This window comes from Staurois parvus, unplaced genomic scaffold (assembly GCF_062004578.1).
Source record: "Staurois parvus isolate SC_StPar_1 unplaced genomic scaffold, SC_StPar_1.0 ptg000090l, whole genome shotgun sequence".
Lineage (NCBI taxonomy): Eukaryota > Metazoa > Chordata > Amphibia > Anura > Ranidae > Staurois > Staurois parvus.
Window position 1 is genome coordinate 18,193,968 of NW_028317886.1, and position 23,855 is coordinate 18,217,822.

At 39.1% G+C, this 23,855-nt stretch overlaps 1 protein-coding gene across 1 annotated transcript in view; it reads left to right on the forward strand.

Annotated features, from left to right (window-relative positions):
* Positions 1-23,855, forward strand: part of GATB (glutamyl-tRNA amidotransferase subunit B) — a 201,046-nt gene that overhangs the window by 113,465 nt on the left and 63,726 nt on the right. Inside the window, exons 6-8 of the mRNA XM_089670459.1 lie at positions 12,275-12,388; positions 14,573-14,657; positions 21,749-21,793. Of these exons, the coding sequence (XP_089526585.1) occupies positions 12,275-12,388; positions 14,573-14,657; positions 21,749-21,793 (244 nt within the window). The remainder of the gene's footprint in view (positions 1-12,274; positions 12,389-14,572; positions 14,658-21,748; positions 21,794-23,855) is intronic.

The following is a 23,855-nucleotide window of genomic DNA, read 5'->3' on the forward strand; positions in this document are numbered from 1 at the left end:
GCAATGCTTATATTTTCCAATTAGGCTAAGTCCCACTGCTGTGGATAATAAAAAATGCTTCAGAGATTCCTACCGTATCACCAGATTCACAGACATGACTTGTTCTCTTGTGTTCAAGCACAAGCTATTTCCCATTTATTACACACGTTTATAACAATGAAAAAGAAGTTATGCATACAGAACAAAAATGAGAATGTTCATAATGCATTCTTGGAGACAGTTCAAATATGGCATACATATTGATTTTGTAAAGCTTGCCAAATTGGATGTCATCATAATTGATATTTAAATACAACAATGATTACTTTTGAAACTAGTTCGCAACGTAAGAAAGAACTTTTTGGTTGTCGCAGTGTTATAGGAAAAGTTGAATGTTTTTGCATTTGAACTTTACACTCACTGGTCACTTTATTAGGCACACCTGTTCAATTGCTTGGTGACACAAATTGCTAAACAGCCGATCACATGGCAGCAACTCAATGCATTTAGGCATGTAGATGTGGTGAAGACGACTTGCCAAAATTCAAACTGAGTATCAGAATGCGGAAGAAATGGGATTTAAGTGACTGAATGTGGCATGGTTGTTGGTGCCAGACAGGCTGGTCGGAGTATTTCAAAAACTGCTGAACTACTGGGAATTTCACACACAACCATCTCTACAGTTTACATAGAATTGCTCGAAAAAGAGAAAATATCCAGTGAGCGGCAGTTGTGTGGACGAAAATGCCTGGTTGATGTCAGAGGAGAATGGGCATTCAATTTCAGCTGCAACATTCAGATGGTAGGGTCAGAATTTGACGTAAACAACATTAAAGCATGGATCCATCCTGCCTTGTATCGGTGATTCAGGCTGGTGGTGATGGTGTAATGGTGTGGGGGATATTTTCTTGGCAGTAACAAGGTGTACCTAATAAGGTGGCCAGTGAGTATATGTTCATTAGATCCTTTTTAATAATGTTATACATTTGATTATTTAATGTTTACATAAAAAAAGAAATATATAGCCATTGGTGTGCAATTGTAACTGATATGCACACATTCAAAAAGGTTATGATGACAGATGCTGAGTGTTGCCACCAGATTACAGAAACATTTAAAAACGTTTTGACTGGCCACAGTTTACTGTAGATACAACCTCACCATCGTACCAATTAGAGGCATTCAAAGCGGTTTTAAGAGGGGTTTTTATTTAACAAGGGACCAGAATAAAGAGATAGAAAGCAGCAGACATAAATGCTGCTTTATCCCAGAAAGTCCAACAAATAGCTGCACTGCTCCAGGTAGGTCCAAGATTCCCACTAAAGCAATCCTAATACCAGGTGCAACCATGAAAGTGAAGGGAATAGTATTGCTTCACATCGGGGTAGGAAAGTCCAAAGATTCCAAGCTTTATTGATATTAAGTGCACACCACACAACACAGTGACAAGAGCTGGAAGCAAAATGTTAATACATTTCACCCAAGTGTACGTTTAGTACGTTTAATCATAGCGTAGCCATAACTTTAAATTTTGACCAAGTGCACACTTGCAGTATTGCCACAACTTATTAATTTTGACCAGGTGAGCTTTGTTTACAGAAGAGAGGCAAGAGATAACACTATAAAAACTATATTGCTCTTGGATTATGCCCAAAAACATAATATTCATATGGACCTCCTCTCAATTGATGCTGAGAAGGCATTCAATAGGATGAATTGGGAATTTTTAGAACTTTCTTTCTCTCAAATTAGGCTTGGTCTTAAAGTGATTTCTTACATTCTGTCCCTATATTCTTCACCCTCTGCCAAAGTTAATGTTAATGGAACTCTTTCCTCAATGTTTTCTGTTACAAACTGTATGTCAAGGTTGCCCAATATCAACCTTACTCTATGTTAAAACTATGGAACACTTAGCAATAAGTCAATTTTTGATGAGCTACTCTTACGTAATTCTTATCCTTCTCATGCAGTGTCTCGAGTATACTCAATTCTCAACTTTTTGGCCCACAAAGGGCTACCTAATTACATATCCGTATGGGAGAAAGAGCTTCAAACTGCCATTCCTCTTCAGGAGTGGGAAACATGTTTTATATTAACCATAACCCATCAAAAGCCACCAGAGTTCAAGAGAAGGGATTCAAATTGATTACTAGATGGTACAGATGCCCTGATCACAATAATTGCATGTTTTCGTCTCTCTGATGTCTGCTGAAGATGTGACAAGTCAAAAGGGACCCTGACGATTAAAGCATATTTGATATACTATATATCGTAAGATTATGGCAATACAAATTTTTAGCTCACCAAAGATAGCATTACTATCTTAATACCAGGCTCCCTTGAAACAATGAAGAAATATATCCTTTGTCATTTCATCTCATCTCAGCAGCTGCAGTAGCAATTGCTCTCTGCTTGAGATCAAGAACTGTCCCGTCTTTAGTAGAATGGGCAAAAGAACAAAATTCTATTAGGAACTTTGGAAAAATGCTGTTGCAAGAAAAGGACAGATTGGAACAGTATAGAACACCTGGAATACATGGTCAATGTTCAGAACTTCTCAGGCCTATAATGAATGGATTTGTGGCAATCCCCCCCTTTTTCTAATTGTGTCTAGAGGAACACAAGTCTGTCTTTTTTTTTTTTTTTTTTTTTCCTTTATCTGACTTTACAAGTTTGTATACACAGTAGATTTGTAAACATAAAACATTTAAGTCTATACAGGCTTCTAGCATTTAAAATCAGAACTTCGCGTACAATAGAGGTGCTGTATATAAAAAGAAATAAATTGTGCTTGGTGCTAAATAATCAATTATACAGCAAAAACCAATAAATCTTAATAATGGAATAAGTATAAAAAAGGTGTCAGTATGACAACTGCACTCAGAAACAGAAAATAGGTGTAATAATGCCTATACAATAATGCTGTTGCTTTGTAGGTAAAAAACAATTGACAAAACCACAATCAAAAACAGATTAAATAATCCCCGCTTGTCAAAGTAGATGAAATAAACATCCATAGTGTCCATCATTCCTCAGTAGGTGGTACAATAAAGTGTCGCCAATGGGACAGGTAGAGGGCCTCACTGGCGACACTTTATTGTATCACCTACTGAGGAATGAAGGATACTGTGGGCCCGGGAGTGGCATAGCAGACGCCGCGGGGTAGAAGGGAGGGAGGAGAGCAGACACACATTCGCTCTCCTCCCCATCTTGTTCCTGACCCAAAAGCAATGTATACAAAGTCACCTTCGGGTCCCCGTTGAAAGTTTCCCCGGCTGGGAAAGAATGTAATGCAGTATGATCTGCATTTTAATCCCCCCACATATAAATACGTACAAATGCATGTTTTGGGGTGTCTACAATGAAAACATCAATTGAGATACACGTTACATATCGCCGCGCATGCTGGAATAAGAGCAATGATTTTAGCACCAGACCATCTCTGTAATGCTAAATTGATGACCTATAGGGGGATTTTAAAGCGTCGCCTATATAAAATATAGGGTGCTGAAGTTTGTCACCATTTCACGAGTGCACACAAATAATATCGCATTATTTGCAATAATCTTGTGTGACATCCCTTTGAAATTACCTAGTGAGAAAGCGGTCTCATTCAGTAGCATTGTAACTGAATGAGACAGCTGTCTGATTTTTAAATAAATAAATGCCATAAATTACTTATAACTGCCTTCCTCATAGGACCGGCAGGGTAAGTATAAGTAATTTATAGTTTTTAATTTATTCTGCATTTTTATACTCTGAACATAAAATAAAGCATTGTTATTAAAAAAAAATTGGCCCCTAACTTTTTTTAGCTGGCTCCTATATTCAAAGCCAATTGGTCAAGCCCTGCTATAGGTTACAGGCTCGTACCTTCAGATGATTGGACACTGGCAAGCTTTAAAGAACAAGCTCCCCTGTGGCACCTCCTCTATATCCCTATTCCATTCCATGGGTCCTATGTTTTTTGTTAACGTCTGTAGGTGATGGACCTTTTCTCCTTTGTGAGAAAACCAGCTTCTAGTTTATTGTTTATTTACTATCTTTCTTCCAGTTCTTCCGTCAACCCTCATGGTCTTTTAATGCGTACAGTAAAACAGCATATCCAGATTGGTGCAACTTCGTTAGAACCTTGGGAACCGTACCCAGACCCCACCTTATGGGAGACGACGTGTAATGTTGGTTCGGGCATTGGATTGTGCATAAGCACTAACCTTGACACTTAGTGCAAAACACTGCATTAGCTGCAGGATGCTATACAGGTCAAGGGCCGTGGTCCATTACAATGAAACCCAGTCCCTTAAGACCCATTGTGGGGTATTCCCACCATGACAGCTATAGCCTGGGCTTTACATACAGTCCAGCATTATAGACAGGTAAGACAGGGTCACCCTGTATTTTGGGCCATTGCTGTGTTAACTGGGACTTTGTTGGAATGTACTCGCTTCCCAATGTAAACATCTCAAGCTTGGCACTAAAATTCAGTCATTTGTAGCCTCTTGTGGATTACCAGGTGTTACATCACTCAACAGGTTGCACACTTTAACGCCCACCCTTTCACCACAAGGATTTGCTACAGGGCAGTCTACACCTGGGTTTTTTCATAAACCTTCTGGACTTGCTTACCATTTACTTTTCTCACCTCTTCTCTTCTCAAGATCTATTCAAGTACAAAGCTCACTGAAACTCTTTCATGGCATATTTGCAGCTATTTTTTATTCTATGATCAATACCAGACTGTCAATATATTTCTTTTTTATTATTAATTTTATTATTATACAGTATATTATTGTTCCCTTCTAAAAACCTGCACATTCCAAATGCTGTTATGGAGGTCCTGCTCTAAGGTTTGCCTAGTCCAAGACAGAGGGACTGAGTGAGAGAGACACAGACAGACTGAGGGAGTGACAGTGAGAGACAGACAAAGAGAGATGGAGAAACAGACATAGAAAGAGAGAGAGATTGACAGACAGGGGGAGACAGAGACAATGAACGACCGAGAGAGAGAGAGACAGTAAGAGACAGACACAGTGAGCGACAGAGAGACACACACAGTCAGAGTGTGAGACAGTGAAAGACAGACAGAAACAGAGGGAGAGAGACAGTGAGAGACATACACACAGAGAGAGGGGAGACAGCAGAGAATACAGAGAGAGAGAGAAAGAGAGTGAGACTCTCTGTGTATAGGTGGGAGGGGCATAGTGTGATGTTAGGTCTCCCCAAGCTTTGGTGCTATGCCACGCCCACAGATTGGCAGATTTACGAGGGTTACAGCCAAAAGAGGATGCATTTTTGAGAGGTACACGCAACGTGATTTAGGTTATAACAATATTAACTACTAAACTACTAAAAAAAAAAACCTGTACTTCTGGAATTTTGCTTTACAAGAACTTTAATTCAGCTATCTTTGTCCAGTGCTCAGAAACAACCCACCTCTTCTCCTACTGACATTTTTTAACCACAGTTAGACCCTGATATGTTGTCTCTCTCTCAACCCCCTGACTCTCCTCTATCTTTCCACGCCCCTTTAGGCACAAAGAAACCCACAAAAACTTGCAAAACATTTTTGGTTCATGAACAGATAGAATGTGCAGTCTATAATGACTGGGTCTTTGGTTCATGAACAGATAGAATGTGCAGTCTATAATGACTGGGTCTTTCCTGAAATCATTTTAACACCCCTATCACTTCTCGGTTAGTCAGCACTAAATGTGCAGAGGAGGGATTTGGGGTCTTACAGACCCCAGATTCCTCCATAAAGAGTACCTGTCACATGCCTATTTCTGTTGCAATGTATGTTTATATTCAATAAGCAATAACAGCAATAAAAGTGATCAAAACAAAAACTTAAAGCAGCAGTGTAAAAAAAATTTGATAATTTAAAAAAATGAAAAATTGAATGTGCCCCCATGTTCTCATTCTCACGTGCAAAGGCAAATGCACGTGTCGGCCCCGTACACGTGAGTTATCACCTTGCATGTTAGATCATGGGCAGCGATTCTAACACTAGACCCACTCTGTAAATCTAAAGTGGTAACCTGTAAATGCTTTTAAATAATTTCCTATGGATAATTAGATTTACCGTATGTTGTTTGTCACCATTGCACAGGCGTGCAAAATTTTAAAGCGTGACATATTTGGTATCTATTTACCTGGAGTAACATCATCTTTTATGTTTTACAAAAAAAAATGGGGTATTTTGTTTTTTTCCAGTACAATTCAAAAAAGTGTATTTTTTTACAAAAAAATTGCATTTGAAAAACCGCTACACAAATACCGTGTGACAAAAAAATTTCAAAACCAACCATTTTATTCTCTAGGGCCTCTGCTTTAAAATATAATATACATAATGTTTGGGGGTTCTAACTAATTTTCTAGCAAATATATTAATTTTTACATCAAAAAAGTGTCAGAAAAATGCCTGGAGGTCAAATGGTTAAAGTGAATAGCTTACTTTGTTATGATGGGCTATGATGTCCCCTGCTTTGAACTCTTCTCCGTTGGTGCTTTCTCTTCTCTCCCCTCTTTGCACCACTTAAAATTTCAAAACCCACCATTTTATTCTCTACAGCCTATGCTTTAAAAATGTATATAATGTTTGGGGGTTTTAACTAATTTTCTAGCAAATAAATTAATTTTTTCATCAGAAAAGTGTCAGAAAAAGGCCTGGAGGTCAAGTGGTTAAAGTGAATAGCTTACTCTCCCACATGAAAGAAAAATATATTTGAAATAGGTTTTAAAAATATTCTTCCCAAATATATTGTTATATATTTGAAATGCTACAATTTTGGCCATATTCAATATATTTCAAAATATATTTATATTTTTATATATATATATATATATATATATATATACACACACTACATGTTAAAATGTGTTTTTATTACAAAATATATGCCAAATATTTGTAAAAATAAGTTGCAAATATACTGTATGTCTTTAAAAATTACAAATCTACATTTTTGGAATGCATTTACAAATATATGTAAAAATATATGTTAAAATTACTTTTTGATATGGTTGTTGGTAGGACTTTTGCCAGCATTAGAGATATGAAATATAATGGGGTTTATTGCAACTCTGATTATTGGAGGGCATTCCCTGTCCTTTAATCAATTGATGGCCCAAGGCATAACTTTCAGCAACATAATTATCAGTAGACAGGTGCGTTGGTTTGTTTGAAAGCGTTCAAACCCACACTTAAAAGTACACATGGTCCACTATGGTGCACAGATGTGTATGCACTTCACAGGCATACCTATTTCTCTGCATTGGTTCATGACAGCCTTACTTTAAAGCAAATCTAAAACAAAAAACAAAAATGTAATATATTGTATTGCAGTTTACCAGTCCTTATACAAGGTGCCTGGTTTGGCTTTCTTTTTTCAGAGTTTTTGCCCTTTAGTTACACCTAGTGGTCCTGGAGATAATACAAAGTCTTGTCTCTGAGTGGCTACTTTTAGGAGTCCGTTTATGACACACAGAATAGCTGCGATTCAGAGGATCACAGCTATTCTCTGCTCTTTCACAGTTTATGACAATCAGGAGAACATGTTAAGCCCTTCACTGGAGATCTGTGTTCTCCCTCCAGATTCTCCAGCCCAGAGCTGGAGAATCGGAGGGACCGCAAACTAAGCAGCGATAATTTACCTCTGCTTAGTAAACTGATCTTTTACTGTAATTTCGTGAGATTATAGTAAAATCAGCCGTTTTCCACCGTTTGTAGACCGTTCTCCAGCGTTTGTAGACTGTTCTCCCTTCGTTCGGAGAACTGCTTCATAAAAGGCATTCACAGGAGAACTGTGTTCTCCGAGAATGCCGGAGAATTGAGCAGCGATCATTTATCGCTGGTTCATAAACGGACACCATAGCCCTCCATTGTATCTCTGGAGGAAGCCATGGTTGCTGCCCAGGCTGGACTTCAAACCTGCCTGCCTTTTCATCTTCATTACAGGTAGGATGACACAATTAGTAGTTTACAAAAGAAAGATAAGTTTTGTTCTGTGTATCTCACAAGAAGTGACAATGACACTGTATTTTTTGCAGAATTACCAGCTATTATCTATATGTGCTGAAAAGGTTCTTAATCTGAAAAAATGAATTTAACCACTACATATAGAGATATTAAGCCTGCCTCGCTGGTGTGCGTTGTATAGGGGCAGTATGATGCCTTGTTAGAATGTTTTCTTTTTCTTTCTTTTTTTTAATTTTATTAAAATGTTTAAATGTTTATAATGTTCTTTGTTAAATGCAGCACATTGTGATGTGGTGTAATGCATCAACACACTCAGTACTGCGTAAGAATGCATCCTATCCTACTTTCTTGAGGCAAATTTCCTTGTTAATATCTTGGGAATGCGTCGGGAAAATGCTGCCCAACATACACGGTGTAAATGGGCCCTAAACATATAAAATATTAAGCTACATATCATAAATATTAAACATTTTGGAATTGGTATGTTCAAAGCCATACAAGCACTTTCCTGTTATAATATTAATGTAGGATAAGGCTAAGTTACACTAGCATCAAAAGCAGGCGTTTCATAGGTGTTTTAAAAGCCCCTTGAACACCTGTCAAAATTCTATGCATTGCAGTGTTGTTCGCACTGGTATTGCTTTGCATTGCATCACACTGAAATTGATCCAACGTGTTGTTTTGCTGGCTTTACTGTTCCCCAAACATCTCCATTCATGTCAATGTAAATGTGCTAAATCTCACTACAAACTCCTCACAAATGCCCCTATGTTATTTACAGTGCACTCGAGTTGTGTTTAGAAGGTGTTTCTAGCTGAGATGATAGTACAAGAGTCCATACAATAGAGAACTAAGATAGAGGTGGCATCTGGAAAGCTTTTTCTAATGCAATGCAAATGCTTTTAAAACACTTCATAAATGCACAAAAAAACTTCTTAATTCAATAGCTGTGTTACTGTGCGCTCAAATGTCATTGCACATCTAGCCCTAAGCCTCATACACATGATGAGAAAATTTTTTTGTTTTTGGGGTTTTTTTTTGCATGCTAGTCTCATGTTGAAAGTGAATAGGTTACTGAAGTTACGAAAATTCTCAACAGAATAAAACGTCTGGCGATGATGTAATGTATGCTTTAGTTTCTGAGTATACGCAGTCTTGATCATTTGTTTTGTATATGCACAAATACTGTACAGATTACAGGAAAATCGTTTGCTCTGTTTTCTTACAAGAACCATATTCGTGCTTGTCTTTTCTAATCATTTTGCATGAACAGTCGTGATCAGCTCTCCAAAGTTGTGTACGAACGACCATCCGATTTTTTCATCATGCATATTAGGCATTTGTGTACAATGCATCCAGAAAGTATTCACAGCGCTTAACTTTTGCCACATTTTGTTATGTTACAGCCTTATTCCAAAATGGATTAAATTCATTTTTTTCCCTCAACATTCTACAAACAATACCCCATAATGATAACATGAAAAAAGTTAGTTTTGAAATCTTTGCAATTTATTAAAAATAAAAAAAAACACATGTACATAAGTATTCACAGACTTTGCCATGACACTCAAAATTGAGCTCTGGTGCATCCTGTTCTCACTGATCATCCTTGAGATGTTTCCACAACTTGATTGAAGTCCATCTGTGGGAAATTCTGTTGATTGGACATGATTAGAAAAGGCATAAACCGGTGTATATAAGGTCCCACAGTTAACAGTGCATGTCAGAGCACAAACCAAACCATGAAGTCCAAGGAATTGTCCGTTGACCTCCGAGACAGGATTGTATAAAGGAACAGATCTGGGGAAGGGTACAGAAAAATTTCTGCAGCATTGAAGGTCCCAATGAGCACAGGGGCCTCCAACATCCACAAATGGATGAAGTTTAGACCACCAGGAATCTTATTAGAGTGGGCCGCCTGGCCAAAATGAGCGATTGTGGGAGGAGGGCCTTAGCCAGGGAGGTAACCAAGAACCCGATGGTCACTCTGAAAGAGCTCCAGTGTTTCTCTGTGGAGAGAGGAGAACCACCAGAAGAACAACCATCTCTGCAGCACTCCACCAATCAGGCCTGTATGGTAGAGTGGCCAGACGAAAGTCACTCCTCAGTAAAAGGCAAATGGCAGCCCGCCTGGAGTTTGCCAAAAGGCACCATGAGAAACAAAACTCTCTGGTCTGATGAAACAAAGATTGAACTGTTTGGCCTGAATGCCAAGGGTCATGTCTGGAGGAAACCAGGCACTGCTCACCACCTGGCCAACACCATCCCTACAGTGAAGCATGGTGGTGGCAGCATCATGCTGTGGGGATTTTTTTTAGCGGCAGGAACTGGGAGACTAGTCAGGATCGAAGGAAAGTTGAATGCAGCAATGTTCAGAGACATCCTTGATGGAAACCTGTTCCAGAGCGCTCCAGAGACTGGGGCGACGGTTCATTTTTCAACAGGACAATGACCCTAAGCACACAGCCCACATAACAAAGGAGTGGCTACAGGCCAACTCTGTGAATGTCCTGGAGTGGCCCAGCCAGATCCCAGACTTTGAACCCGATTGAACATCTCTAGAGAGATCTGAAAATGGTTGTGCACCGACGCTCCCCATCCAACCTGATGGAGCTTGAGAGGTACTGCAAAGAAGAATGGAGAAATTTCCCAAAAATAGGTGTGCCAAGCTTGTAGCATCATACTCAAAACGACTTGAGGCTGTAATTGGTGCTAAAGGGGCTTCAACAAAGTATTGAGCAAAGGCTGTGAATACTTATGTACATGTGTTTTTTTTATTTTCAATAAATTACAAAAATTTCAAAACGATCTTCTCCCACGTTGTCATTATGGGGTATTGTTTGTAGAATGTTGAGATAAAAAATTAAGTTAATCCATTTTGGAATAAGTCTGTAACATAACAAAATGTGGCAAAAGTTAAGCGTTGTTTATACTTTCTGGATGCACTGTACATGCTGCTGTTTACACCTGCTGTTGGTTTTCGCACCTCGCAGGCCCAAAGCAACTAATTTAGGAGAACTACAAAAACAATGTGAAGGTGTTGCCCAAATATCCAGATTTCAACTGGCATTGTTTGCATGTATTAAGCAATGAAACCAGACATCTGTTTAGAAGCAATTGGCAATCCCTCCACTTTCTCCAATATCTCATGCGTAGTTAAGATGCATGTCTGTTCCTACTTTGTTACGCATAGTATCTTTCCATTTAGAGCAACACCTAAAATGCAGCTACATAATTTTCAAAGTTGTATGCACTGAATAAAAACTCCTAGTATAAGTAGATTAAAGGTGTGCTTCCCGTTACTAAGGTTAAAGGGTATAAGTTGACCCAGGAGTTTCAGATTTGCCAGAAAGTTAAAGTGGCATTAAACCCTAAACTAAAAAAGTAATATATTGCAGCTCACCAGTTATTAGTCATGTGGTGGCTGCATTAGTTTTCTATTTTTAGTCCTTTTTCCCTCTGTTTTCACCAGTTTTTTTGACCAGTAAGAGTGCCCCCACTTTTTATGAAGGAGCACAGAAGCACCTTTGGACAGCAGCAGTGTTAATTTGGGAGGATGGGAGTGTTGGATGCACTAGCAGACTTAAATACACTTACAGTTGAAGCCAAACTCCAGCTATTACTTTATAAGCAATTACAGCAACAGTGTTTTTCCTTTTGGGATAAAGATTTTACATACATAAATAAAAGCTGAACATTGTAAACACCCCTGCCAGTACTGGAGTGGAAGTAATGGTAAATCCTAACTAACACTAAACCTACTCTCAGCCACATTCTAAGCTTAATCTACCTAGCCCTGTAAAGAAAAAAAATCGCTATACTTACCTGTTCCGAATCCACTCGGGTCTGGTCTCCAGCTGTGTCCTCTGTGAGCTGGAGGCAGCCGACTATAGCTGGGAAGTGGCATCACCCATAGAGTTACTATGGAGCCTCCGTTGAAGGCTGCCTCTCCTACTCATTCCTGAAGCCACCACTGACATCTCAGTGTGGGACCAGAACGGGTAAGTATAGTGATTTTTTCTTTACAGGGCTAAATAGATGAAGCTTAAAATGTTGCTGAGAGTGGGTTTAGAGTTAGTTAGGGTTTGCCTTTACTTCCACTTTAAATGGATTGTATCATCTATGTAACATACATCTACTGGAGAACTTGTTCTTTTGCAAAACAGCAGGTTTGCTGGCTGGATCACCAGATGAAAATGGAAGAAAGAAAGCATAAATAAGAAAATGAATGCAGACACCACTTCTGACAGGATCTGTTTAAAATATAAAATTAAAAAAAAAAAAGTTTCAAATTTTTATACTGCCTTTTTGTTACAGAGGGACAATTGAGAGTCGATGCAAATATATCTGTTCATTATCCTGGAGAGCCGTTTGGAGTAAGGACAGAAGTTAAGAACATTAATAGTGCTCGTTTTTTGGCAAGAGCTATCGGTACTGTAATTTTTTCTTACACATTAGGAGATGTATATTTATATACTGTTTTAGAATATTTGCTTTAATGTGCTCAGTAGAAAGAAATCACAGACTTTCACATTGCTTGTAATTTGGTTCTAGTACTATGCTCATACAGTCCCTATATTTTACTGTTTGCTAAATAGAAAGTGTATATTATATTGCCTAACACTTGTCAATGAATCTAGATTGTACAAAATAATATTGATCTTTGTGAGACTCAGTTTTGTTTAAGTTGGCAATATGCAGCAGATGTTTTATCATTTACTAAGAAATATGACAGTACCACCTGCTTTTGCATAACCATTTCCACTAGGCCTTCACTTCCAATCGATTTTTACCCAACTATTCCCCCCACCCATGACATTTTTCAACCTGAAGATGCATTTATTCAACTGAATTTACTAAATATTGTTACATTTAAAGCTCATACTTTACTCAATTATTGTTTGTCATGTCCACAGATTATGCATCACTTGTATAATTAACACAAACCTTTATCCATAAGCTTGGGTTCACATATGTTCGATGCGGTATATCTCATGTGATTCGCACAGGCACCGCACCGCATTCCTGTGCAAATCACATGCGATTTTTGTGCGGTGTGATCGGAGCCATACATTTTGTATGGCTCTATTTGCAATCACCCGCACCAAAAACATGCAGGACCCTTTTTTGGGTCCGCACTAGAATTAGATCGCATGGGTATTCACACCTATGCGATCCAATTCTGCACCTCGCGCCGCATTTTGCGGACCGCTTTCGGGGTGTTGTTAACTTAACATACACACCCACAGCGGTTCGCATGAATGGGGTGTGATTCTGATACGGTGCGGAATTCGCATTGAAAACGGTGCAAATTCCACACAGCATCAGTGTGAACCAGGGCTTAAAGGTAAACAGACTATTACGCATCAGTAACGGCCTGTGTTGACACGCTATGGTTCACTTCAGATGGGATTTGCATTCAACTTGAAGTAGGTCACCTGTAGGTCAAATACACCTGTTCATTTTGAATGATCTCAGAAGCATTTTAGCCTGGGTTCACACTGATGCGGTGCGGAATTTGCAGCGTTTTCTGTGCAAATTCCACACCGCTTCACAATCGCATCCCATTCATGCGAACCGCTGCAGGTGTGTATTGTAACAGGGTTAGCTCAGCAGCGGGTGTGTGTGACCCCCTGGATGGGTGCACAACACAAAAAGACAGGCACAGCACAACAACAGTGGAGGTGAAAACAAACAGGTGCAATTTATTTACAATATTTACAAAAAAAATGGTAAACCAAAAAGAAACATCAAAATAAATCCTGGCCAACTTGGCTACTTACTGCAACAACCGCTTTCCCTAGCTACCCACTAGGTACAGCCTGCTGCTATACCTAGTTGCTAGCACTTGAAGGCTAGCCACACAGGCTTTGGTCTCTCTGCACACAGATAATAGGTCAGCTCCCCAGACAGTTCAGGCACAGATCTGGTTCCAGGGTGGAGCAACTCCCTAAGCACTCTGGGAAGTTTTATACAGGTGTTAATGAGCCCACTACCTTCAGCTGGGCTCATTACCTCAGTGCTGAAGGACTCAGCACTTCCCTCTAGTGGTACAAATCCCCATAAAGCCTGAACCTCGGACAAATATATCGTCCATCCAGGACGCAACCAGGTGATTTCACCTGCCTACTGTCATAGTATGTTAAGATAACAGCACCCCGAAATCGGTCCGCAAAACGCAGTGCGATGTGCAGAATCGAATTGAATGGGTGTGAATACCCATGTGATCCAATTCTAGCGCAGACAAAAAAAAGAGTCCTTTACCTTTTCGGTACGGATGTGGTGCGATTTGAGCCATACAAAATGTATGGCTCCAATCGCACCGCACACAATTCGCATGTGATTTGCACAGGAATGTGGTTCCTGTGCGAATCACATGAGATATACCGCACCGCTCAAGTGTGAACCCAGCCTTAAGCTGATATCAACCTGATGCAATTGACCAAAGCCCGTTGACAAAGTACCTTAATATCTCTTTTCATTTGTGTGGATAAAAAGTAGAGCAGAAAGCTGGTTTTAAAGACATAGCTCAGCAGTTAGTGTGAATAAGACTTTAAATGGTCCATCAGATGACAGGGCTAATCTTTCTTTTTTTTTTTTTTCTTTAAATCTCAGATTATGAAATTAAAAGGCAAACTGAAATCCTTAATGGTGGAGGTGTAATCCTAAATGAAACAAGGGCCTTTGATTACAAACTTGGGTAAGAGAGAATATTTTTCAATGGAGCGTGTATCCTTCCTTTTGTGTTATTAATCAGACATACCTAATGAAGTGGCTGCTGAGTGTATCTACAAATATAATTTGTTTTTTAAAGCACTGTTCAACAAATTTTTATTTTTTGCCAGTTTTGGAGACAAAAGGATCCATTTCTTAATGAATTTCACATTCTGAGTTCAAATATAACAATGAAATTTGTCAATTGGCTCTAGTTTTTCTGTAAACGGAAAGTTTTCTACTATAGGCGTAATGACTACATAATGCACAATAATTATATAGATAGATGTCTTTCCACAAATATAAAGCAAGTGATATTGACTACATAACAAAGCCTAAATGGCATAATATATTGCATAGGATTACCAAGAAAAATTATAGCCATAAGCTAAGTTGAATCATTTTAATACTTAGGATTCTCACTAGTTTTGTCTTCAGTTTGTGTCGGTTTTGCTTCTCTTGGCTTTTCTCTTGTATTCGAGGAAAGGGCTATCTCTTACAACTGCACGTGACTACACGCTTCAGGTTCTTCCTCACTTGACTCAACCACGAAGGATTCTGGTGCTTTAGGAATTGGTAGCCCCTCTCCATGAGGAACTGGATGTATTGCCGATGGAATATTTGGATGGTGCACAGATAACTTTTTCTTCTTATTTAGCCCTTTTACAATTGGAGGCACCATACAAAAGTAACAATTACTAACATGATCTGTTGGCTCTCTCCAAATCATTGGCACAGCGAAAGGCATAGATGCCTTTTTTCCATTCAACCATTGCTCCAGTGCCGTCCCACAAGAATTGCAGCATATACAGTCAGGTCCATAAATATTGGGACGTCGACACAATTCTAACATTTTTGGCTCTATGCACCACCACAATGGATTTGAAATGAAACAAACAAGATGTGCTTTAACTGCAGACTGTCAGCTTTAATTTGAGGGTATTTACATCCAAATCAGGTGAACGGTGTAGGAATTACAACAGTTTGCATATGTGCCTCACACTTGTTAAGGGACCAAAAGTAATGGGACAGAATAATAATCATAAATCAAACTTTCACTTTTTAATACTTGGTTGCAAATTCTTTGCAGTCAATTACAGCCTGAAGTCTGGAACGCATAGACATCACCAGACGCTGGGTTTCATCCCTGGTGATGCTCTGCCAGGCCTCTACTGCAACTGTCTTCAGTTCCTGCTTGTTCTTGGGGCATTTTCCCTACAGTTTTGTCTTCAGCAAGTGAAATGCATGCTCAATCGGATTCAGGTCAGGTGATTGACTTGGCCATTGCATAACATTCCACTTCTTTCCCTTAAAAAACTCTTTGGTTGCTTTTGCAGTATGCTTTGGGTCATTGTCCATCTGCACTGTGAGGTGGCGTCCAATGAGTTCTGAAGCATTTGGCTGAATATGAGCAGATAATATTGCCCGAAGCACTTCAGAATTCATCCTGCTGCTTTTGTCAGCATTCACATCATCAATAAATACAAGAGAACCAGTTCCATTGGCAGCCATACATGCCCACGCCATGACACTACCACCACCATGCTTCACTGATGAGGTGGTATGCTTAGGATCATGAGCAGTTCCTTTCCTTCTCCATACTCGTCTCTTCCCATCACTCTGGTACAAGTTGATCTTGGTCTCATCTGTCCATAGGATGTTGTTCCAGAACTGTGAAGGCTTTTTTAGATGTCATTTGGCAAACTCTAATCTGGCCTTCCTGTTTTTGAGGCTCATCAATGGTTTACATCTTGTTTTGAACCCTCTGTATTCACTCTGGCAAAGTTTTCTCTTGATTGTTGACTTTGACACACATACACCTACCTCCTGGAGAGTGTTCTTGATCTGACCAACTGTTGTGAAGGGTGTTTTTTTTCACTAGGGAAAGAATTCTTCGGTCATCCACCACAGTTGTTTTCCGTGGTCTTCCAGGTCTTTTGGTGTTGCTGAGCCCACCGGTGCGCTCCTTCTTTTTAAGAATGTTCCAAACAGTTGTTTTGGCCACACCTAATGTTTTTGCTATCTCTCTGATGGGTTTGTTTTGTTTTTTCAGCCTAATGATGGCTTGCTTCACTGATAGTGACAGCTCTTTGGATCTCATCTTGAAAGTTGACAGCAACAGATTCCAAATGCAAATAGCACACTTGAAATGAACTTTGGACCTTTTATCTGCTCATTGTAATTGGGATAATGAGGGAATAACACACACCTGGCTATGGAACAGCTGAGAAGCCAATTGTCCCATTACTTTTGGTCCCTTAACAAGTGTGAGGCACATATGCAAACTGTTGTAATTCCTACACCGTTCACCTGATTTGGATGTAAATACCCTCAAATTAAAGCTGGCAGTCTGCAGTTAAAGCACATCTTGTTTGTTTAATTTCAAATCCATTGTGGTGGTGTATAGAGCCAAAAATGTTAGAATTGTGTCGACGTCCCAATATTTATGGACCTGACTGTATGTTGTGCCCAGCTCTTGTCCTGGTCTCCTATCTTGCAGCCAAAATACAAGTTGTAGGCTTTCTTAATCATTCCTGTTATCCTCCTTTTTTGTGAGATAAAAGTTATTTCACCACAGATATAGCAGAAATGATCTGCTTTATTCACACAAGTTCGAGGCATTACTGAGTAGCCTATATAAGATAAAACGAAATGTAAAGTCGCTGTCGAACTACAATCAGCTACAGATACTGCAGCTTTTATGCAGTGAAGTGATGCAATTAAAGGCTAATATTGCATCATCTCAGTATACATGCAATTTTCTATTGGTCACCAGTATCAATTGCGCAATATGCAGCTGAAGTTGCATCATAATTTTGAATGGCTTACGTCATTAGATGGGTGAATATATCATGGAAACTAGAGTCAATCAACATTTTTTAGGGTCATTTTCGTTTTCAGCACCCCAAAATTATGTAAGATTTAGCTAATTTTATGCCCAAAACTTTTTACCTGTTGAACAGTGGAATTAGACCTGTTGCACGTTGTTATAATTAGACATATAACTGTGGTGCTTGCTTTTAATTGGATAATTTAAAGCCCAAATGAATCTTCATTTTAAATAAGCCAAATTCATCCAGGTGCAATAAAGTTTGAACAGCCTTATAGTTAGTTTTCTTTAAAGAGCATCCATAGCTTGAGTATAAAATCCTGTCCCCTGCCAGCAGCTGCAGAGATGGACCCTTGCTTTCTTTGGAGAGACAGTGATCTCTTTACAGAGTTCTTGCACACTCTCTGCTGAGCCAGAGCTTGAGTTCCCAGTCAATAGGACCCTTGCTTTCTTTGGAGAGACAGTGATCTCTTTACAGAGTTCTTGCACACTCTCTGCTGAGCCAGAGCTTGAGTTCCCAGTCAATAGGGACATGAGCTTTGGCAGCATTTCTGTTATATACCTGTACCTGCTGTATTTAGCTACTGATGCACTATATTGCCAAAAGTATTGGGACGCCTGCCTTTACATGCACATGAACCTTAATTTCATCCCAGTCTTAGTCTGTACGGTTCAATATTGAGTTGGCCCACCCTTTGCAGCTATAACAGCTTCAACTTTTCTGGGAAAGTTGTCCACAAGGTTTAGGAGTGTGTCTATGGGAATGTTTGACCATTCTTCCAGAAGCATTTGTGAGGTCAGGCACTGATGTCGGACGAGAAGGCCTGGCTTGCAAGCCAGTCAAGTTCCTCCACCCCAACCTTGCTCATCCATGTCTTTATGTACCTTGCTTTGTGTGCAGTCATGCTGTAACAGAAAGGGGCCGTCCCCAAACTGTTCCCACAAAGTTGGAAGCATGAAATTGTCCAAAATGTCTTATGCTGACGTCTTAATAGTTCCCTCACTGGAACTAAGGGGCCAAGCCCAACCCCTGAAAAACAGCCCCACACCATAATCCCCCCTCCACCAAACTGTACACTTGGCACAATGCAGTCAGGCAAGTTTCGTTCTCCTGGCCATCGCCCAACCCAGACATGTCCATCGAATTTCCAGACAGAGAACCGTGATTTGTCACTCCAGAGAACACGTCTCCACTGCTCTAGAGTCGAGTGGCAGCTTGCTTTACACTACAGCATCCGACGCTTTGCATTGCGCTTGTTGATGTAAGGCTTGGATGCAGCTGCTCGGCCATGGAAACCCATTCCATGAAGCTCTCTACACACTGTTGTTGTGCTAATCTGAAGGTCAGGAGGTCTTTAGCTATTGACTCTGCAGACAGTTGGGGACTTCTGCACACTGTGTGCTTCAGCAAGCGTTGACCCCGCTCTGTCATTTTACGTGGCCTATCACATTGTGGCTGAGTTACTGTTGTTCACACATTATCACGGTACCTTGCTTGAATTGACTGAGTTCCTGGGAGAGACCCATTCTTTCACAAATGTTTGTAGAAGTACAACACCTGGCAAAAAGTATCACCACTCTTGCAAAATGTTCATTTAATTGTGTAGAAAAAAAACGAATCACGGACATGCCTCAAACCTATTTTCATTTAACATTCCAACCTTCTGGCTTTAAGAGACATTTAAAAAAATTAACCAGAAAGAAAACTGTTTTTGCAGATCAAGCAGAGGAAAAAGAATATGGAATCACTCAATTCTGAGGAAAATATTTTGGAATCATGAAAAAAAAAACTCACTACAGTACACCACTAGTACTTTGTTGCACCACCTCTGGCTTTTATAACAGCTTGAATTCTGGGAGGCATGGATTTAACTATCGACAAACAGTATTCTTCATCAATCCAGCTTCAACTTTCTCTTATTGTAATTGCCAGATCAGCTTTGCAGGTTGGAGCTTTGTCATGGACCATTTTCTTTTATTTTTACCAAAGATTTTCAATAGGATTGAGATCTGAACTATTTGCAATCCATGACATTGACATAATATGTCTTTCTTGAAAGAAAGTTTTCACGGCTTTTGCCCAATGGCAAGATGCATTATCATCCTCTTAGATTGTAAGCTCCAAGGAGCAAGGCCCTCCTAACCCTCTTGTATTGATCTGTATTGTTGCTGTATTGTCTCCCGTTATATTGTAAAGCGCTGAGCAAACTGTTGGCGCTATATAAATCCTGTATAATAATATTAATCCTGAAAAATGATGTCATCATCACCACCAAACATCCTTTCAATTGATGGGATAAGAACAGTGTCCAAAATCTCAATATAAATTTTTGCATTTATTGAAGATGTAATGACTGTCATCTCCCCGTTACCTTTACCTGACATGCAACCCCATATCATCAATGATTGTGGAAATGTGCATGTTTTCTTCAGGCAGTTGTCTTCATACATTTCATTGGAATGGCACCAAACAAAAGTTCTAGCATCATCACCCTGCCCAATGCAGATTCGTCATTCATCACTGAATATCACTTTCATCCAGTCATCCACAGTCCATGATTGCTTTTCTTAAGCTCACTGTAACCTTGTTTTTTTTCTGTTTAGGTGTTAATGATGATTTCATTTGGCTTTTCTGTATGTAAATCCCATTTCCTATAGGCGATGTCTGTCAGTTCGGTATCCAACATTGACTCCAGTTTCTGCCCATTTGTTTTGTTGTGCATTTTCTGGCATATTGCTTTAAATTTTCTATCTGGACGCTTTGATGTCATCCTTTGTTTACCAGTACGCTTCCCTTTTACAACCTTCCCATTTGATTTGTACTTAGTCCAGATTTTAGACACAGCTGACTGGGAACAACCAACATCGTTTGCAACATTCAGTGATGATTTACCTTCTTGAAGTTTCATAATCCTCTACTTTGTTTCAAATGACATCTCTTGTGTTGGAGCCATGATTCATGTCAGTCAGCTGGGTGGAACAGCTCACCAAGGTGTGCAAGCACTCTTTTAACTGCAGACTAATTGGCAGATGTAATCTGATTCAGATGTTTGTTTTAGAACTGCAAAGTACATGGTGATTCCATATTTTTTACCTCTGCTTGATCTGCAAATACAGTTGCAATTCCCTACAGTTTTTTTTCTTTTTGCAACTGTTTCTTAAAACCAGAAGGTTGGAATGTTAAATGAAAATAGTTTTGAGGCTTGTCTGTTTTTTTTTTTTTCTACACAATTAAACAATTGAATAAACATTTTCCAAGAGTGGTGATTCCCTACTTTTTACCAGGGATTGTAGTCTGCATGTGATGTTCATGAAGGAACAGCAAAAGAAGAAAACAAATTTACTAGGTTATACAGTATGGAATTTTACATTTGATGAATACAGAAGGGAAACTCTACTGCCTCACATCAATCATTTTTGCCCACACAGCCATTTTGAAGACGCTGAACGTTTTTTTATTTTAATTCTTTGATTTTGATATGATTGCAACATGTTCACCATGTCAATGTCTACCTTTTTCACGATCCATGTGATCTAATAAAAACACTATTGCATTCACTCCTGTAGTGATATATTACTCCGCGTAGGATTTAATTAACCACTCTTTAGGAGGCTCTGCACTAGTCAACTGCCATTTTTTGTCTTTCATTATAATTAGGTTTACAATCCACACTTTTATATAAGTGAGTTGGAGATATAAGGATACAGCTTTGTATCAATTAGTATGGCAATTTTTTCTTATTTTCATTGTAGTCTGCATGCCTAGGTGCTTTATTTTATACACCTGTGGCTATTGGATTGTAACACCTGAATCCAGTGATTTGGGGGGTGTCCCAATACATTTGGCAATATAGTGTATATGTTACTGTTGCTGTAGTTTTGGCAGGCTTGTTTATAATTATCCCTCTTGTGGCATCAGTCCTTATCTGTCTCAGTGCAATAAAATTCTGAGGGGACTGTAGTGTCCATATTTGTCTTGTAACGCAAGTTCTAGAAATATTTTTATGATAGTAGTTTTTGCATGGGCAGAGTATATGATTATTAAACATTATTATCTAGCAATGAATTTAGCATCACAATGTAAAATGAGTTAAAAGCACACAAAGGCTCATAGCAACATATTATCTTTCATATATACATGTTCAGTTGTAATATGCTCTTTTCTTTCATTTCATTTCATGAGCAGCAACTTAAAACTTTTTTTTGTTATGTAAATTAAATTATTTGCTATTTTGCACTTTATTAAGGGCCACCATACCTATGAGGGATAAGGAAGGAAAGCAAGATTACCGGTAAGTGCATACTTTTAGCTTGATTTAATATTTTACAAAACATCTACTGTAGGTTTTTTTTACATTTATGGAAGCTGCTATGAAGCCTGATGTTTGTAGAAGGATAACAAAGAATTTTTAAAACTTGTGTTTCTCATGTATCTGCATTATTTCTAATACATACACTATATGTAAATAAAGCTAACTGTAACTGAGCAACAGCAGCATGTGCTCCTAACTGTGTAATCAGTTTCCTTGGTTTGTTCATGCAGTATTTTTATTGATTTATACGCAAAAGAAGTAAGCTTTAGAAATTCACAGTTTGGAGTTTTTGTACCTTTTTATCTTTATACAGATGTTATCATTAAATGTAAGTCCTGGGACACACCAGTGTGACTTGTTATGCGATTTGAAACTGTCAAACTGCATGACAAGTCACACCCTATTGTCTGCAATGGAACCATTCAAATTGAAAGTAGTTCCTGCACTATTTATTGCGATTTCAGGTGTGACTTGCATAGACATTTGTGCATGAACTCACACAGATGTCTTCCAAGTCGCACTTGAAGTTGCACTGACTTTGCGACTTTGAAACTGTGCAACTTCAAGAGAAGTCACACAATTTCAGTCGGATCCATTGTTAAATATGAAGACTACATGAATTGAATACAGAATTTTTTATTTGTACAGAACAGGACATAGGACTTGCAGTCATAGGCCATGGGTTCAAAAGATAAAAAACTATAGCACAGTGTTGATAGGTATTGAGATATTAGGGAAAGATAGGCAAAAGTCCAAGATGCAGTCTTTGGAAAAAGAAAACACTATAAATGGGTGCTGTGAGTAGGAGGCACAGCCAGGTACTGCGGTGTACCCGTATGTTGCAGTGAACTTTTTGGTTGTCTGGCACGCATGTGTGCTCCCACTGCTGACCTGTGCTGTGATTGGACACAGCCTGAGTTTGGCTGAAACCTGCTGATTGGCTTTGGCCAATCACAGCACAGAGTTCTGTGTTTACAAACACTATACACAGAACAGCGGTCTGACTGTTACTTCTCCCTGAAAAGCAGTGTGTAAAAGCAGAACATATTACACAGTACACTTGTTAGGCACACAGTTAACCCCTTCATTGGCCCTTGATGTTAACCCCTTCCCAACCAGTCTCATTAGTACAGTGTACATTATCATCACTGATCACTGTATTAGTGGCACTAAAGACGACAGTGTCAGTTAGTGTCTCTCCCAGCAAGTGTCAGTTAGCAGCAGATTGCCCAACACCATATCACAGTCACACTATAAGCTGCCGATCACAGCAATTACTAGTGTAGTGTATACTAGAGTAGACATGTAGCACAATACATTTTGGCCTAAATTCATGAACAAATTTGATTTTAATTGATATGTTTTATATCTGAAAGTAGAAATATATTTTTTTTAATTTTTGGCCTTGTTTTCATTTATATCATAAAAAATAAAAAACCCAGAAGTGATTAACTATCACCAAAATAAAGCTCTATTTGTGTGAAAAAGATTATATAAATGTTAAATAAATGTTCCTTGAGAACTGTTTCCAGGTCCCACTATGTGAGGCAGGCCTGTAATGTTTGTTTGAGGCACTGGATCCTACATTAGGTGTTCAACATGAAATGAAGTGCAATGTGTGTAGTTAGCCTCTGGAGGGCTAAGGTCCAAGTCCAGAGCCATGGTCTATCTCTATGGTTCCCAGACCCTGAAGACCCCTTCAGGGATACGCCTACTGTGACTCTCAGAACCTAGACCCCTAACAGTCCCAGCCATGTGGGTAAGGTAGTACAGGGATTTCCTGTAGTTTGGGACCGGTTCTTAGCTATTGATAGACAACTCCTGCAGCTCTTAGCACAGAAAGAGGATTCATAGGCAGAGAAATCAGAAGCTATTCACTTTATTGTATTACTCCCTGTTATACTCATCTCTAATGTTTTTGGCACCTGATGGCTGACGCACTTCCATCTGCCATTCCAGCTGAAAAATGTGCATAGCAGAGACACAGCCAAAAGAACTTGATCACTACCTGGGTTATAGTAACTCCTGCATTCCAGACACG